Raw genomic sequence first — 18,858 nt, forward strand, 5'->3', positions numbered from 1 at the left:
GAACATTTGAATACTGTTAACAAAATTGACCTAATTGACATTCAACAATTGCAGAATGTACGTCTTTTAAAAGGGCTCTTAGAATATTCACAAGGATAGACCATCCTGGGAGGCCATAAAATTTTCTGGCCACATGGAATTAAATTAGAAATGAGTAGAAGTAGGATGTCAGAGAAACTTGAACTACTTGGGCATTAAACATTTTTCAAATAACCTGTGGGTCAAAAAAGAAAAGATGCGGGGCTCCTGGGTGGCTCAGTCGGTTGAGCGTCCGACTTCAGCTCAGGTCATGATCTCGCAGTTCGTGAGTTTGAGCCCTGCATCAGGCTCCGCGCTGACGGCTCAGAGCCTGGAGCCTACTTCAGATTCTGTATCTCCCTCTTTCTGCCCCTTCCCCACTCATGCTCTGTCTCCCTCTGTCTCTCAAAAATGAATAAACGTTAAAAAAATTTTTTTTCTTTAAAAAGAAAAGACAAAGGAAAGTAGAAAAGTGTTTAAACGGGAAGATAATGAACATAAAGCATACCAAAATTTGGGGATGCAACTAAAGCAGAGCTGAAATAATTTTGTAGCTGAAAAGGATTTGATTAGGAAAAACGAGTTTAAAAGAGTAAATATTTTGCCTGGAGAAAGTAGAAAAGAGCAAATTAAACCCAAAGTAAATACAAGAGAGCAGTAATACAGGTATGAGTAGAAGTCAGTGGAAGAGAAACAGGTAAATAATAGAGAAAATTGGCAAAGTCAGAGATTATTTTCATTGGAAAAAACTAATGAAATCGATAAACTCTTAGGATGGAAGAAAGAAAGAAAAAAATTAGCAGTATCAGAGTTAGATAGATACTGCAGATCACTACCAGGATAATGAGGAAATATTATGAATAATTTTGTGACTGGATTCTACAACTTCTTTGAAATGGAGAAATTACTTGGAAAACACAAAATCGCCAAAACTGACATAAGAAGAAATAAAAAATCTGAGTAGCCCTCTGTCTGTTAAAGGATTTGAATTTCAGTGGTGAATTCTTTGAAATATTTGAGTTAGAAATAATACCAGTGTTACACAAGCTTTGCTGGAAAATAGAGGAAGGGGGATCACTTCCTTAGCAATTTTTCAAAGCAAGCATTACTCTGGTAACAAGGAAAAGAAAAAGCCAGTTCAGGAAAAGAATCTCGGGGTACTTGGTGGCTTATTTGGTTAAGTGTTTGACTCTCGGTTTTGGCTCAAATCATGATCTTGAGTTTGTGGGATTGAGCCCTATGTTGGGCTCTGCGCTTACAGCATGGAGCCTGCTTGGGAAATTTCTCTTTCTCTCTCTCTCTCTCTCTCTCTCTCTCTCTCCCCCCCCCCCCCGCATAAATAAGCATTTAAAAAAATCACACACCAAATACTTCATGAACACAGATACGGAAATTTTAAACAAGATACTAGTATACTGAATCCAACAATAAGGATATAGGATACTTCACCTTGACCAAGTGAGAATTAGCCCAAAATAACAAAATTGGTTTTAACAGTCAAAAATCAATGAATGTAAATCACCAAATTAACAAAGAAGAAAAAGATTATATCTCAGCAGATGCAAAGAAAGCATTTGATAAAATTCTGTATCTGTGAAGAAAACTAGAAATATTTAAAAGGCATACTTAATGCTGAAGTGTTAAATTTTTCCCTGTAAAGTAGGCACAAGTTAGAAGTGTCCATAATCATCATACCAGGTCAATTGGTAGTCATTGATAGAGTAATAAGGCCAGGAGAAGGATTAATAGGTCTAAAGAGTAGAAAGAAGTAAAAATGCCTTTGACCACATACCCAGAAAACCCAAAAACAAAGGGTAAAAAAAAAAAAAATACTGCGAAGGAAGAACAAAGATTTATACTGTGTAATTTCAAAACATGGAATAAACTACAAATCTTGTTAGTATGGCTATTGGCATAACATAAACGGAACAGTAAAACCCAGGAGTCCAGAAAACACACAGATAGAGTCAACTGATTTTCAATGAAGACTAGTCAATAGGGAAAGGATAAACGTTTTAACAAATGGTGCTGTCACAACTAGATAATCTAAATGTAGGAAAAATTGAACCTTGTCCCTTTATACCATATATAGAAATTAATTTGAGATGGATGAAAGACCTATGTTTGAAAGCTAAAACTTTAAGCTTATAAAAGACAACATGGGATACTTTCATCAATCATGGGATAGCCAAAGATTTCTTAGGCAGATAGAACACTAATCATGAAAACTTTATAAAGGACACTTCATAAACATTTTTAATTTATACTTATCAAAAGATGGTATCAGATTGTGAAAAGTGAGGCCTCAGTCTGAGATACATATTCATGATACATGTATATGATGTCATATCTAGAATACTTGATAACTCCTTGAAATTAAGAACTTTAAAAATAAAACCAAAAGAATTACCAAAAAAATTGGATACATGGGAGAGGATACGTTAAATGTACAGTAAGCAGGTGAAAAGGTCCTAATATAGTTATTTATCGGGAAAACTCACCAGATGAGTCAGTTTTTAAAAGACTGACAACTCCACATGTTGATGAGAATATGAGACAGCGGAGACGCACATAATGTGATTTGGGAATGTGAATGAGTTGGGAAAATGTTGGGAATGTGAAATACTATAACTACTTCAACAGAGTTTGGCAGTTGACATATATCTACCTTGTAACAAACAATTATGGTCTAAGTATTTATCCTACCCCGCTCTAAAATCAGTGCATATATCTACAAAATGACTTATTCAGGAGTATTTGTAGCAGATTGATTCATAATAGCTTAAATCTGGAAACAACCCATATGTTCATCAGTCCTAGAATGGATAAACTGTATTTTTTGTAGAATGCATTTTCATAGACTGCAGAAGAAAGAATGACCCTTGCAACAACATGGATGACTCTGAAACATGTTTACTGAAGGAAGCCAAACACGAAAGAGGGTTTACTCTGAATATGACTATGCAGACTTTAAGAACAAACAAAACTAACCTTTGGTGATTAAAAATTAGAATGGTAGGGAGGTTGAGGATTAGCTAGAAAGAGTTACAAGAGAGCTTTCTGGAATGATGTAAATCTTCAGTATCTTTTTTTTTTTTTTAATAATTAAACTTTTATTTTTAAATATGAAATTTATTGTCAAATTGGTTTCCATACAACACCCAGTGCTCATCCCAAAAGGTGCCCTCCTCAATATCCATCACCCACCCTCCCATCCCTCCCACCCCTCCCACCCCCCATCAACCCTCAGTTTGTTCTCAGTTTTTAAGAGTCTCTTATGCTTTGCCTCTCTCCCTCTCTAACCTCTTTTTTTTTTCTTCCCCTCCCCCATGGACTTCTGTTAAGTTTCTCAGGATTTACATAAGAGTGAAAACATATATATTGGCAAAGATGAAGTTAAGCTTTCACTTTTTGCAGATGACATGATATTATACATGGAAAATCCGATAGACTCCACCAAAAGTCTGCTAGAGCTGATGCATGAATTCAGCAAAGTCGCAGGATACAAAATCAATGTACAGAAATCAGTTGCATTCTTATAGACTAATAATGAAGCAACAGAAAGACAAAGAAACTGATCCCATTCACAACTGCACCAAGAAGCATAAAATACCTAGGAATAAACCTAACCAAAGATGTAAAAAATCTTCAGTATCTTAATTGAAGTGTTTGTGGCATGGATATATACAATCTCATTGAATTGTTCTGCTAAGATCTATGTATTTCACCGATGTAAATTTTAACTCAATTAAAAATAAGTTACGCGGTGTGGTGGTACTTGTCTCTGCGGTTGGGTAGAATGAGAATTAGCAAGAGCTGTGTGTTTAGTAAAAACCCATTTAATATATACCATGTACGTAAATGCCTTGGCTCAAAATGTAAAATGCAGGAAAGAATGAATTTTGTTTCCTTCTTTTCAGTGGAACAATTTTTTAAACATCATTTAAGATGATCTTGTTTGGTTTTAGTTTTTTGAAGTAAGTTTGAATATTAAACTAGGTGCCAGGTATTCTAGTAGGAATTTTACACATACTCTTTTACTTAATCCCGAAAACAAACCCAGTAGTTAGTTCTGTTATTCTCATTTTACAAAAATGGAAACAGGAGCATCAGTGTTTAATATTTCCGAGTTACTGCATGGATAGAATCTTAAGCCAGTAGTTACTGAGTTCAGCATCTGAAGTTTCTAATATTTTTTTATTTTCTTGAATATCATTATACTATACCTGTTTAGTGGATAATTCTCTTAAGCCTATTTTAAGCCTGTTTTAATGACTTCTACTTTTCTTAACTTTTTTGTCCAATAACTTTTCATTTTTCCAAGGAACAACTGTAGTGACAGCTGCTGTGGTAGAAATACATTCACAGGCCTCTCAAGTTAAGACAACGCTAAATATGAGTTTCAAAACTGATTATCTCACCATGGTACTATATAGTCCAAGTCCTGAGCAGGTAAGTTAAGGAAAAAAAGTATTTTCTCACTTGATGAAAATGATATAGGCGAATACTTATTAAAGTAACAGTTTTCGGGGTGCCTGGGTGGCTCAGTTGGTTGAGCCTTCGACTTTGGCTCAGGTCATGAGCTCGCACTTCCTCACTTCGAGCCCCGCACTGGGCTGTGTGCTGACAGCTCAGAGCCTGGGGCCTGCTTGTGATGCTGTGTCTCCCTCTTTCTCTCTGCCTCCCCCACTCACACTCTGTCTCTGTTGCTCAAAAATAAGTAAACATTTAAAAAATATTTTAAAAAATAAGTTAATATTTCATATGTATTTTGGATTATCTTTTCCTCTGAAAAATGCTACTGATTATTTCATTTTAATAACAAAATTAATTTAACCATTGCCCTTTTAAGATAAGTTTTCTTTCCTATAGGTAGTGATGTAAAAAAAAAAAAAAAAAAAAAGTTTTTAAACTAAATGGCTTTTTTGGCCTTTCATTAGCAAGCGCTGTGGAGATAGAGAATGTGGTAGTTCATATCTTAAAATGTGTTAAGACTTTGTTTTTCTGTAAAATGTGTATTGGTTTCCTTCCACAGACTTCCTTTACAGATGTTCGTGATCCTGCTCTGAAACTTGCTGAATTTAAGTTGGAGAATATTATAAGCACTGCAAAGATGTATACAGATGACTCAGTATTTTCTTCCTTCTCATTAAAAAACTGTATTTTAGATGATAAAAGACCTCATGTCAAGAAGGCAACTCCTAGGTAACAGTGTGCTTAGTTTTTATTTGAGAAATGTTTGAATTGTTCGACAAAACTTAATCCCAAAGTTGCATGTTTGTTTTCTGGGTACATCCTAAGATCTTCAAAGTTTCAATTTAGTGGAGTCATGGTTTTCAGCATTGCAAATGGCCTCGTTCAGTTACGTGCTGTTCTTATGGGATGGTTGATGGAATGGTTCAAAAGAAATAATGCAGTTAAACTCGTTTTTTAAATGAATCTCTTTTTCCTAAATTATTATTTATCTTTGTAAGTTCTAATGGGAAAACATGAAAAATTGAGAAGACATTTAAGTTCTGCCAATTGCTTAAAGTTACACTTACTAGTTTATGAAACAGTTGTGCTCCAGAAGTTTCTAAGTCTGTTATTTGGAGTACTTTGTGATCTTCCCAAGAGAAATGACTTCAGAATGTTGGTTTGCTGTTAGTAAAATGAATAAGAGGTCTTTTGACTTTTATTGGTGTGTTTGGTTATTTTTAAGATACTCACAGGAATTGTTATTGTATTTTTCAGAATGATAGGACTGACGGTTGGGTTTGACAAAAAGGACATGATGGATGTAAAGTATAGGAAAGTCAGAGATGGTTTGGTGACTGATTTAGTCTTTCAAGAAATGTATATTTGTGCCAGTGTAGAATTTCTGCTGACAGTTGCAAACGTCTTTCTTGAGGCCTTCACCACGGGCACGGCTATAGAAACCAGCGTTCAAACATGGACTGCTAAGGAAGAAGGTTAGTTATTGGCTAAAATATTTAATATATGTATTATTGAAATGCTACAATAGCACTTACCTTGATTATCTGTCTAGATGATGAGGCTAAGTGAATTAATAAAGTAAAATATTTTTCAGAGGTAAGTGAAAAACTTAAATGTGTTTTCCTGTAGGATGTGCAGTTTGTGTGTTTTTCTACATATAAATATATATTGGGTTCAATAATTAAGGGACCTATATTAGAATAAGCAAATATGCTTCTCTACAGGCAGTAATTTAAAAGAATTTTTTTGACAAAAACAAGCAGGAGGAATAATGAACCAACTATTCCTTTTCATATTTAAAGACAGTATTTTTACTTAATGTACTCTTTTATTTTTGTTATTTTTACAGCTCTCCATTATCATTTACTTATGTGGCTCATTGTGGTGTAGCGGAAGGAGTGCCAAGTTGAGAGTCAGAGATTGGGTTAGCTCCCAGCTCTGCCATGAAAGGGTTTTTCCCCCACATTTAAAAATGCTCTTAAGACTATACATCTTCAACTTTTATACTAAAAGAATTACAGTAGATTCCTTTGAGATCTAAGATTCTTGTATTTTTTTCCTTGGAATGAAAAAACCATTTTCTCACAAGTAACAAGTTTTTCCATAAATAATCTGTATCAAATATATAGAAATATTTTAAAATGTGAACTTATTTTGTTCCTATTTAGTACCTGTACAGGAAAAAGAGAAGTGGGAAGTTAATATTATTATTAAAAATCCTGAAATTGTGTTTGTGGCTGATATGACACGAAGTGATGCTCCTGCCTTAGTCATTACAACACAATGTGAAATTTGTTGGAAAGGTGACCGTGAGAACAGTACAATGACTGCTGCCATTAAAGATCTTCAAGTGAGAGCATGCCCATTTCTTCCAGTCAAGAGAAAAGGCAGAATCACTACGGTGAGTTTACTCTTTCCTTATCTGCTTAATTGTAAACTATTTCGGATTTAGCCATATGCCTCTTTAGAAAACTACTAACGTACTTCTCAGCCTTTTTCTGTAAAATACCTTTCTTTCTTCTTGAAGAGCCTAGTCTAGATTATTATTACACAAGCTTTGAAGCTCTTTTTCATTCCCCAGTTGCTCCACAGTGTTGTATGTATTTGTGGGAATAGTCTCACCAACAAGTTGTTTTCGTCGGGATGCTTCTTGGAGACCTCACGCTGGCTTTCTGACCACGTCAATTTCACACTGCTCTTAGCTCTTTGAGACTTTCTACCAGTCATTTGCTATGTTGTATATGTTTTATTATCTTTAATTTTTTTTCTCCCATCTGAACACTTTTGCTCAGATAGATGTTTTCTTTTTTTTTTTTCTTTTTTCCCTGTAATTTATTTGAACCTTGAGCCATTTGCTTCGATATACATTCACATTTACGTTTTACTCTGTGGTAGCCTCTTGGCCTTCCACTCTTCATAACTGAGGAAAGTCCGTTTCTGCAAAGACATCTTTTTCTTTCTTTCTTTTTTTTTTTTTTTTTTTTTTGATGTTTATTTATTTCTGAGATAGAGACATAGCATGAGCAGGGAAGGGGCAGAGAGAGAGGGAGACACAGAATCCGAAGCAGGCTCCAGGCTCCAGGCTCCGAGCTGTCAGCACAGAGCCCTACGCAGGGCTTGAACTCAAACCGTGAGATCATGACCTGAGCCGAAGTTGGACGCTCAACTGACTGAGCCACCCATAGATGTCGCCCCTAAAGACATCTTTTTCAAGTTAACTATTACTCCTAGTACTCGTATAAAACACAAATTGTGTAGGCTTCTACAAGGAGTAGTAGAAGCATAAATGTTCTTAGTAGTCAACATAGAAATATAAACTGTAATTTTGTGATAAGTCAATACATATATGTCAATTAGGATACAGGCGAGTTTCTTTTCTTAGTTTGCAAAGCTGATGGCTCACCACTAACAAAAGAGAGGAAACAACAACTGGAGGGCAAGGTGATTCTCTTTTGTGTTATAATTTAGAAATTTTACATATATTTTTTCTATTTACATCTGTTTGGCCTTGTTAAAAGATAAAATCCAACCAGGGAAATTTGAAGATATAATTGGCTTTATTAAGCATTTCATGAATTTGGCTGCATCCCATCTAGCAAATAGAAAGAAGTTCCTAGGAGTTATATAAAATGGAAGGTTTTTTTTAACAGGAAGGAGAATGGAGCAGGGAAGTTGTTAGCAAAAGAAAGGATTGTTTCAGACAAGGTCATATTTCTTTAAAAGAGAGGGGCTTGTTGGGTAGATTAACTCCTCTTCCTTTTGGGGATGGAGAAGGGTCCATATGACAGATTACCTCATTGGTGCAGACCAAAAACTTCCTGATTAAGACTACATTTTGGGGGGGGGGGTGCTGAAACTGCAGTTAGGTTAGGTATTAAGCCCTGGTGTACCGATTTAGCCTAGCATAAGTAAGTGACTTCATCTTGATCCTGTGGTTTTTCCTTTTATTACCAGCTTGAACTTAGTCGTAGGACCACACTTCTCTTCAAAAAGGACTGGAGTGTGTGCTCTTTTTTCCTGAGCTACCTTGTGCTCACCTGAAACTTCTATTACTGTAGGAGAGAAAAGGAGATACAAGGTGACAGTTAGAGGTCCTGCCCTATTGGTCACTCAGAGGTTTTTTCCTTTGTCCACACGTATAATTCATAGTTGCCTTTTCTCATCCAAAGAACATCTCCATCTCTTCCTTAAGGGGTACAAGTTCAAAGTCCAGGATCTTTGGGTGATAATTTTTTTCAGTCTGCTGTGACTTCTCTCTTTTAGACCATCTATTAGCTAACAGACAAATAATCTATTGCTTTTCAGCAAGCACTCCATCACCACACACACAAATACCACATACTGGTGGTGTAAGGACAGGGTAGTTGCGGTTCAGGAAAAGAAAGAATGGGAACACTTGGTAGTCACTTATCCTTAACAACTGTCATATCCTTCTGAGTGGGAATGTGAAAACTTGCAGCTCCTATAGTGGAGTCCGGTTCCTGGGAGAGCATGTGTTGTGCCTTCCATTTGACTCTCATGGAAGAGCATTGCTGTCTTTTTCTCAGATGGCTCTGGCCTTCCCCTTTGAAAGAATTTTTTTTTTTTTTTTGCCATTATTCTCTGTAGATACTTCTGAGGTGGCTATTGTCTTTTTTGGGGGAACCCCACAGTTGTCACAGCTTCCTCCTGAGTTGGTTACTCAGCAGTTGAATAACAGGGTTTTGCATCACAGATAATGGTTTCTTTGGCAGTCCTTCATTCCTTGAACATTTAGTTTACATCTAGGTAGTTCCAGGTAAAAGCAGCCGTAACCAAAGGATGCATTCATTCACTTACTGTACAAAACTCCTGTTTTACTTACTGATCTTTATATTCTGTCTATTCTGCCTCCATCCTGATTTAGTAAAGGCTACTTTAATAATAGGTGTGGGCAAGGGGGATAAGCACCATCTGTAATCTAATTTTTTTGTTATTTTTGCCATGGGCTAGTTCCAAATTTGATTTTAACAAAAACTGCTAGAGAAAGACTAGGAGTGCAGTCTTTTCTCTCGCTGATGCTCCTCTTTAGAGCTGAAGTCTCCTCAGTGGTTTCCTGTCTCTCATAGGACTTTGCAGACAGCAGAATGAAGGAGCTAATACAGAGCAACATTCTAAATATTCCAAGCCTGTCTGGCTGAAGTCAGGTTTTTTCCCAGAGTACGTTGTCTGCCTTCCTAGGTATCACCAGTAGCAGTCTTCCCAGATATTTTGCTATGGCATTGTTAAAGTCGTCAGCTTTGTATTTTTGTAGCTGGGGTACAGGGGGGCAAGAGCACCTGGCCCTGGGGTCCCAAATAGACCAGGTTTGGCCAATCGCTGCTGACAGAATCCAAAGGCAGAGAGACAGTGGTGGTGAAACAGGAAAGGAATTTATTTCAGTGAGGCCAACACGGAGAAGACAGCAGACTAATAGCTCAAAGACTGTCTCCAAAGTACCGAAAATGGGTCTAGATTTATACAAGGAGAATGTGCGTTGGGGAGCCTGGATGGCTCAGTTGGTTGAGCATATGACTCTTGATTTTAGCCCGGGTCATGATCTCATGATCTGTGGGATTGAGCCTCACGTCAGGCTGTGGGTCTCTCTCCTCCTTTCCTCTACCCCTCCCCTGCTTGATTGCGCATTGGTACACATACGCTTGCACACTCTCTCTGAAAATAAAAGAATAAACTTCAAAAAAATGTGGGGCAAAGGTTTGTGGGTGTGAGCAGGTGGGCAGTAAAGGTCAGGTGGACCATTGTCTTGTGGTCAGTCACATGGGGTCTTGCTGGCTTAGGGCAGTCCTTATTGCTCGAAGGGTAGTTTCGGCTCCCATCAGGGGATGCTTTGCCCATCGGGTCTGTGGCCTGTGTTAAGTAATAAGCTGTAAAGAAAAACTTAATCAGTTAGAAAGTACAGACTAAGGTCATAGTGGAGGTAGTTGAAGGCCTCTTTCATTTTGAAACATCCCTTGTCCATTCAATTGGCAAATCAGTCACAGATAGTTTGAACTTTGCTGAAGTGCCAATTTCTCTGAATGAAATTCTGTGCTTAGTTAGGATATTAATTAGGTGCTGTAACAAGCAGTACCTCCCCAAAAGTAGCTAAAGCATGGCTTAACCACATTTAAAAGATTGTTTCCATCTTGTTGTTCTGCTATTCTAGGATGTAATTTAATCTGCTTATTCAAGGAAATAGATTTTTTCCTCTTAGTTCCGTTCTGCTGACCATTTAGAAATTGCTGACCACTCCACTCTACTTAGCAATAGGCTTCTGCTTAGTATATAACTAATTTGACAAATAATTAGAAGGTAAATCACCTCCAAATTTTGAGATAACTCCTCTGCTCCTTTTCCCCCCCTTGGGAACTTTGCAGGGTTACCTTGGTAGCTTGCTTATACTTCCAAGCAGATGTTTTTAACATGACTTTCAACTTGTAGATGGATTTCTACTCTGCCACAAGTGGCTTCCTTCATAGATGGAAATAGAAGTATAGAAAAGGATGGGGCACTTGGGTGGCTCAGTCTTTTAAGTGTGCAACTTCGGCTCAGGTCATGATCTCATGATCTCATGATCTCATGGTTTGTGAGTTCTCACCCCGTGTTGGGCTCTGTGCTGACAGCCCAGAGCCTGGAGCCTGCTTCAGAATCTGTGTATCTCTCTCTCTGCTCCTCCCCTGCTCATACTCTGTCTCTCTCCCTCTCAAAAATCAGTAAACATTAAAAAGGAAAAAAAAAAAGTATTGAAAAGGAGATCTTTAGCTGGGTAACCATGTCTTAAGTGAAACTTCTGTGACTTGGGAGGATTTTGAAAAGTGTATTTATGGCCAGCCAGCAGTTTTGGCCACATACATTTGGATAAGTTGTAGTTAGTGGAACTTTAATTGATACTGTATTTATTTAATATTAAAGTTTATTAATCTAGTATTTTTTTTTTTAACATTTATTCATTTTTGAGAGAGAGAGCACGAGCGGGAGAGGGGCAGAGAGAGAGAGAGGGAGACACAGAATCCACTGCAGGCTCCAGGCTCTGAGCTGTCATCACAGAGCCTGATGCAGGGCTCAAACCCACTAACCACAAGATCATGACCTGAGCCAAAGTCAGATGCCCAACCAACTGAGCCACCCTGGCACCCCAGTTTCTTAATCTAATATTAATTGGGGTCCATAGATGCTTATTAAAACTTCATGAACCTTGTAAAGTGCTGTATGCATGGATTTTTAAAAATGAGAATTTACTTTTCAAAGGATACACAATACCAAATTTTTAGAAGTTTTAACAGATTGGATATTCTCATCTTTGCTCCTTGTAGAGTATAAATTTATATTTGTTTGACTTTATTTCACCCATTAAGATTTTATAATTTTTGAATAAATTCCTAAATCGTAATAAAAGCTAAATCATGATCCAAATTTTGAATTTATATCATAACAAATGTCTGTAAGTTTTTTTTAAGTTTTTATTCAAATTCCAATTAGTTAACATACAGTGTAATATTGTTACAGGGGTACAGTGTAGTGATTCAACACTTCAACAACACTCGGTGCTCATCACAAGTGCACTCCTTAATCCCCATCACTTATTTAACTCACCTCCCCATTGCTAACCATTGGTTTGTTCTTTGCAGTTAAGAATCTGTTTCTTGGTTTGCCCCCTCTCTCTTTTTTTTCCCTTTGCTCATTTGTTTCTTAAATTCCACAGATGAGGAAATCATAGGGTGTTTGTCTTTCTCTGACTGACTTATTTCACTTAGCATAATTTTATGGCTGGGCTGTCAGCTTTTTAAAGTGAATTTGTGTTATTCTATAACTTTACTAGACTTGCTACCTATTCTAGTATTTTTAATTATGTTAGGTTTTCTAAAAATTACCTGCAAAAGTAACATTCTTTGTTCCTTAAATGACAATAATGACTCATCCTCATTGCATTCCCATTTTAAGTTATTACTATATTACTATAATTTTAATATTTGCTTGTGAATTTATACATATAACCTTGAGATGTTGAAAATTTTCCATATCTAATTTTGAAAGAATCTTAATCATGAATAAGTGTGGAATTTTATTTTTTTAAGTTTAATTTTTTATTTTGAGAGAGAGCACTGGAGGGGCAGAGAGAGGGAGATAGAGAGACTCAGGCAGGTTCCATCACTGTCAGCGCAGAGCATGGTGTGGAGCTTGAACTCACGAACTGTAAGATCATGACCTGAGCTGAAACTGAGTTGGATACTTAACCAACTGAGCCTCCCAGGTGCCCCATATATGATATTTTATTGAGTGCTTACTACTATCTGCTGAGAAAAGCATAATAGTTTTTATTATTCTTATAATAAATAACATTAATAGTTTTTCCTATAGCATGTGAGCCTTACATTTGTGGGAAAAATACCCCAAATTGGAGACTATTTTAATTTGTTCTTCTGTTTTGTTAAAAGTACCTTCGTGGACTCTGTAATAAAAGCCTGTAACTCTCCTGGAAGAGTAGCTGGGGGAGGCTTCTCAGCAGAAATGACCTTTATGCTGATGCCTGTAGGATGAGTGGGTATTATCTAATTCACCTGCATCAGGAGCATGTTTCAGGGTAAAGGGATAGCATATGCAGAGAACCTGGGTTCCAGAGAGCACAAGTTCCCACCCCACACCTACTCGCACACCAGCATCTGTACTCTTACACTCTGCCTTTTTCTCTTGTTATTCAGTTCTTCAGTGTGAGGCAGTCCTTCCCACCACCTAGATAAGGTTTGTAAAGTGGAGAATTTATGGTGAACTCTTACAGGTTTTTGTAGATGTTGTGTAGCTTAAGATTGCTTCTGCAAAGGGGAAGCAGTAGCAGCAGGAAAGTCTTTTCGTGTAAGACTGGGAGCAGTTTGGTGAGAAAGTAGGAAAGAGAAAAAAATGATAGAAATACCCCTGAAATCACAGTGGATATAGTTGGAGACAAATACTAGTAGGAAAACAATTCCATTTTTTTTTTTTTTAATTTATTTTTGGGACAGAGAGAGACAGAGCATGAACGGGGGAGGGGCAGAGAGAGAGGGAGACACAGAATGGGAAACAGGCTCCAGGCTCCGAGCCATCAGCCCAGAGCCTGACGCGGGGCTCGAACTCACGGACCGCGAGATCGTGACCTGGCTGAAGTCGGACGCTCAACCGACTGCGCCACCCAGGCGCCCCGGAAAACAATTCCATTTTAAGAACTGTTTCTGCATCATTAAATTAATCTATATGGACTGAATCGTGGACAACTTGACAGTAATGTTTTGGCATGAACACCTTTACTGTTAATGACCAGCTGCATTTTTAGTCTTCAGTAACTAGACTTGAAAATAAAGGAATTGGGCAAGGATCAACGTATACCTTCGTATTTATTTTGGGAAAGGGCTATTAAAAAATTTCCGAATTATAGAGAAACTTGTATATGTATGTATCATGGTATTTTTTTGGTTTTGTTTTGTCTTCCCTAAGATGAAGAAATAACACAAATTTTATATTGAAAATCTTGGATCATGTATTATAATGTTATCATTCCTGTTTATGAAGTTTAAAGACGTAATATACTGAATGTTAAAGTCGTGTACCAGTTGTTCCTAATGATTTTATTAGAATAGCGGTAGTTTTTCTTTTTTTGGTGTTTGTTTGTTTATTTTGAGAGAGAGAGAGAGGTAGGGAGAGGGCTGGGCAGACACTGAAGGGAGGGAGAGAATCCCAAGCAGGCTCCACATTGTCAGCGCAGAGCCCAACACAGGGCTCAAACTTACAAACCGTTAGATTGTGACCTGAGCCAAAACCAAGAGTCAGACACGTAACTGAAGGAGCCACCCAGGTGCCCCTAGAATAGTGGTAGATTTTAATGTGATTTCTTTGGGAAATGGTTTAGGATGTCAATTTTTCTTTCTGACTTATTCTTCATTATTAGTGTAGGCAGAATTCTAAGATGGCCCCCAAGATTTCTATTCCCTGTTGCATGTGCCCAGTATGGTTTTCTCTTGAGTGTGGGTAGATTTAATAACTATAATTAAGTCACTAATTAGTTAACTTTGAGTTAATCAAAGAGAGATTCTGGGTGAGCCTAACCTAATTTTTAAAATGTGAAACATCAGAATAATGTTTTCCTATTGGCTTTAAAGGAGCAAACTGGGGAGAAGGCAACATGGCAAGAACCTGTGAGCGACCAGTAGGAGTAGAAGGCAGTCCCTGGCCAACAGCCAGCCAGCAAATGGAGATCTCAGTCATAGGGCCGCAAAGACAGGAATTTTACCAGCGACCTGAAGGAGTCTGGGAGAAAATCTTTACCTGGTCAAGCCTTCAGATGACATAACTGGCTGGCTGACCCCTAATTTCAGCAAGATTCCTAACCCATTAAAACAGGGAAATAATAAATTTGTGTTAAGTTGCAAAGTGTGTAGAAATTTGTTATGCAGCAATAGGAAACAAGCAGTTAATCTATAAAATATGGGAGTGGCAGGGGTGCCTGGGTGGCTCAGTCTGACTCTTCATTTTGGCTCTGGTCATGATCTCATGGTTTGTGAGATAAGCCCTGCACTGGGCTCTGTGCTGACAGTGCGGAGCCTGCTTGGGTTTCTCTATCTCCCTCTGTTTCTGTCTCTTGTTTCCCGTGCCGGTGCCTGTGCACACTCTCTTTCTCTCTCTCAAAAATAAGCATTAAAAAAAAAATGTGTTAGCAGCTTCGGAACTGGGGAGCATGCAGAATCTGGAGGAATTTTAAGGAGAATGGTAGAGAAAGCCTCAAGTGTGTTGAACAGACTCTTTTTGAATATGCTGCCCAAAGGGCCTATAAAGAAGGTGAAAGACATGTTATTGGAAGCTAAAAGGATGGCTTGAGTTATAATACAAAGAGCTTTGCAAAACTGTGTCTTGTGTTGTCTGGAAAGCAGAACTTATGAGTGGAAAACATGGAGCTATATATATAGCTAAGGAGATTTCTAAGCTGCCTGATTTGAAGATGTTGGCTGCTTTCTTTTTTCATTTTTTAATGTTAATTGATTTTTGAGAGAGAGAGAAAACACAAGCAGGGAGGAGGGGAGGGCAGAGAGAGGGGGAGACACAGAATCCAAAGCAGGCTTCAGGCTCTGAGCTGAAAGCACAGAGCCCAACGCGGAGCTTGAACTCACCAACTACAGGATCATGACCTGAGCCGCAGTCAGATGCTTAACAGACTGAGCCACCCAGATGCCCCAATGTTGCCTGTTTTCTTACTGTTTATAGTAAAATGCTAGACCAGAGGGATAAATTGAGGAAGAACAGTTAAAAAGAACCCGAACTTTATGATTTTGATAATTCCTTAGCTTTTCAAATGGCAGAAGATGCTAAAAGTCAGAAATAGCTCCCAAAAGTGGGGCATAGAGAAAAGACTGTATATAAACTTTTGCTAAATCTCAGGATAAAAAAACACAGTGTTCATACACAGGAAGGGCCCTTTCAAGAGATTTTGAAGGATTAATGTGTGTTTCACAGATCTTCTCAAACAGTGTTTTATAAAGGTTTTATAAAATATAAAGTGTTTTATAAAATTCCTTTATAAAGGAATTATAAAGGTATCACCTGTTAGCCATTTCAACAGGAAGCCATGATTATCTCAAAAAGAGCAGTGGGTGTTGCTTTTGTCTAATACAATGAAACCTCATAAAATTTACAGAAGGCCCTCAAGGTTCTTGAGAAAAGTATTTTAATAGAAACACTGTGAGGATGGACTGAGAGGGACAGAGAGAACAAAATGAAGAGAGACTCTTTGCATCTCCAAAATTCTACTGGCAAGAAGCAGGATGGTAAAACTACTCAGTTGCAAATTTATGCTACCTTTTCTAGAAATGGAAGGATGACTCTCAGGGTAGAAATGAGCACCACAGAGAATTGATCCTAGGCTTTGAAACCTAATCAAGAAACTCATTTACCTGGGTGGAGTTCAAAGCTACGTTGTGCTAGTGACTTCTTTTTACCTTTCATTCTCCCCATTTGAACTAGAATATCTGCAATTGTTACCCTATGTCTGCCCCACCATTCTGTGTTGGGAGGGTGGGGGCAAATAACTCCTCTTCCTTTCACAGATCCACCAAAGGGAAACTGTGCCGTTATACTTCATAGATTATACCCATGTACTTCATCTCAGTACCTGTACCCAATTTAGATTTTAGACCTTGAGCTAAAAAGATAAAAAGAGGTGAGATTTGGGGATTTTTGAATCAGTGAGAGATACAGAGAAGATTCATGTGTGATAAGATAAAAGATATAGATGATGAGATTTTAGACTTCTGGGATGAGGCTATTAGAAACCTTAGGAGGTAAATGAATATATTATGCATTTGAGAGGAGCCTGAGTCTTTGGGGGCTAGAGGGCAGAATTGTGCTACCACACCTAAAGGAAGTTCAATTAATTTATAATTACATTAAGACTTCTTTAGTAAATCTAATGTACTTATAATTTCTTCATCTTTGGTAGTTCTATATAATTTTGTTTCAATTTTATAATGAAAAAATACCATGAAAATTTTTTATTATAGTAAGTAAAATAAAGCATATAAAATCAGGTTTTATGGGGCTTTCATATATTTAATGTATCTTTTGACTATGTTTAATTAATATTGTTGCTATTGTTAATAATTTCTAATATAAATGATAGGTATAAAAGATAATTGTGTTATTGAGTCACGTTTTTAAAAGTTACTTTGACTAACTTCTTTAACTTAGCTATTACTAGAAATATCTCTAAAACCGTTTTAGAACAGTGTTAATTTGGTGGGATTGAATTATCTCTCATAGGTTTTGCAGCCCTGTGACTTATTCTATCAAGCTACTCAAATAAGTGCAAATCCACAAGTGATTGATATATCAGTAAAATCCTTGACACTGAAGGTAAGTTAAAATGCAGTCAGTTGTTCATATCTTTAGTGCACCCTTTAAAAAATTAGTAAAACCTAGCAGTAAGCAATTATTATATTGCCTTTTAATTGTTAAATAATCAAAAATGGAGCTGTGTTTCTGAAAATATTTTTATGTGACACATTATTTGTGATGTATTATTTAATACACATTTTATAACGAATGCTTTATATTTTATTATTGGTGTTTGACTCCTTTTGTGGATAACATCTAACATTCCTACAGTATATATAGTTGAACTTCCACTTGATCAGTTTAATATCTATAAGATTCATGTAAGTATTTTAAAAATTGAAATCATTATAAAATTTTTGTAGGCAATAAATTATATCTACTCTCTGGGTAGTGATGTTAGTTTAATATTCTTCATGATCCTTCGAGTATATCTAATATTTTTTTAAATACCTAATTTTGAAAGTGTTATGTGTAGATTTTTCATTACTTTTAATTTTTCCCCTTAGGTTTCACCAGTTATCATAAATACTGTGATTACCATAACGTCAGCACTTTATACATCTAAGGAAACCATCCCCGAGGATACTGCTTCTTCTACAGCACATTTATGGGAAAAGAAGGATACTAAGAGTTTAAAAATGTGGTTTCTTGAAGAACCAAATGAAGTTGAAAACAAAGCTCCCACAACTGAATTGATACTCAGAGGAGAGATCATAAGAGTGAACATTGATTCTATTTTTATAGTTCTTGAGGCTGGAGTTGGTCACAGAACAGTGCCTATGCTGTTAGCAAAGTCACGTTTTTCGGGGGAAGGCAAAAACTGGAGTTCCTTGATAAATCTATACTGTCAGCTTGAATTAGAAGTAAGCATATGTAGTATTTTTCTAGATTCTATAACAAATAGTTCTACGTGTGGAATATTTGTGAAATCTTATGTAAATATTTTCATTAGGCTTATTGTAAAGATGATGCTGGCTCACAAAACTTTTGGAAGAAAGTACACAGATTTATGCCCTTGATATAGTTGCTCTTATGCGTATATTACTTTTATTGAAATATAAAGTTAACTTGGATATTTCAGTTGGTGTTTATCAATTTAAAGGTGATACATTAGTAATGTTGAATAGAGTCAAAATTCTTATTTTTAAGAATGGAATATCTTTTATCCTTTAAAAGGATAATAGATTATTTCTGAATCTCTTCTAAAAGAGTAATAGTGGGGTGCCGGGTGGTTGATGGTTGAGCATCGGACTCTTGAATTTGACTCATGTCCTGATCCCAGGGTCATGAGATTGAGCCCTGGACTCCATGCTGAGTGTAAAGCCTACTTAAGAATCTCCCTCCCTCCTTCTCTCTCTCTCTCTCTCCCTCTCTCTCTCTGTCTCTATCTCTCTCTCTCTGTCTCTCGCTCTCTCTCTCTCTCTCTCTCCCTCCCTCCCTCTCTCTCCCTCTCTCTCTCTCCCTCCCTCTCTCCCTCCCTCTCTCCCTCCCTCTCTCTCTCTCTCTCTCCCCCCC

At 37.1% G+C, this 18,858-nt stretch overlaps 1 protein-coding gene across 9 annotated transcripts in view; it reads left to right on the forward strand.

Annotated features, from left to right (window-relative positions):
- Nucleotides 1-18,858, forward strand: part of VPS13A (vacuolar protein sorting 13 homolog A) — a 257,663-nt gene that overhangs the window by 139,865 nt on the left and 98,940 nt on the right. For all 9 annotated transcript variants that reach the window (XR_007458693.1, XM_049633783.1, XM_049633762.1 and 6 more), the window contains 6 exons: nucleotides 4,343-4,470; nucleotides 5,054-5,223; nucleotides 5,752-5,969; nucleotides 6,663-6,895; nucleotides 17,269-17,361; nucleotides 17,850-18,206. Coding sequence is in view for 8 of the 9 variants with exons in the window: in XM_049633783.1 (XP_049489740.1) it covers nucleotides 4,343-4,470; nucleotides 5,054-5,223; nucleotides 5,752-5,969; nucleotides 6,663-6,895; nucleotides 17,269-17,361; nucleotides 17,850-18,206 (1,199 nt within the window). In the remaining variant the exon portion in view is untranslated. The remainder of the gene's footprint in view (nucleotides 1-4,342; nucleotides 4,471-5,053; nucleotides 5,224-5,751; nucleotides 5,970-6,662; nucleotides 6,896-17,268; nucleotides 17,362-17,849; nucleotides 18,207-18,858) is intronic.

The sequence above is a fragment of the Panthera uncia genome, chromosome D4, assembly GCF_023721935.1.
Source record: "Panthera uncia isolate 11264 chromosome D4, Puncia_PCG_1.0, whole genome shotgun sequence".
In the NCBI taxonomy this organism is placed as follows: domain Eukaryota; kingdom Metazoa; phylum Chordata; class Mammalia; order Carnivora; family Felidae; genus Panthera; species Panthera uncia.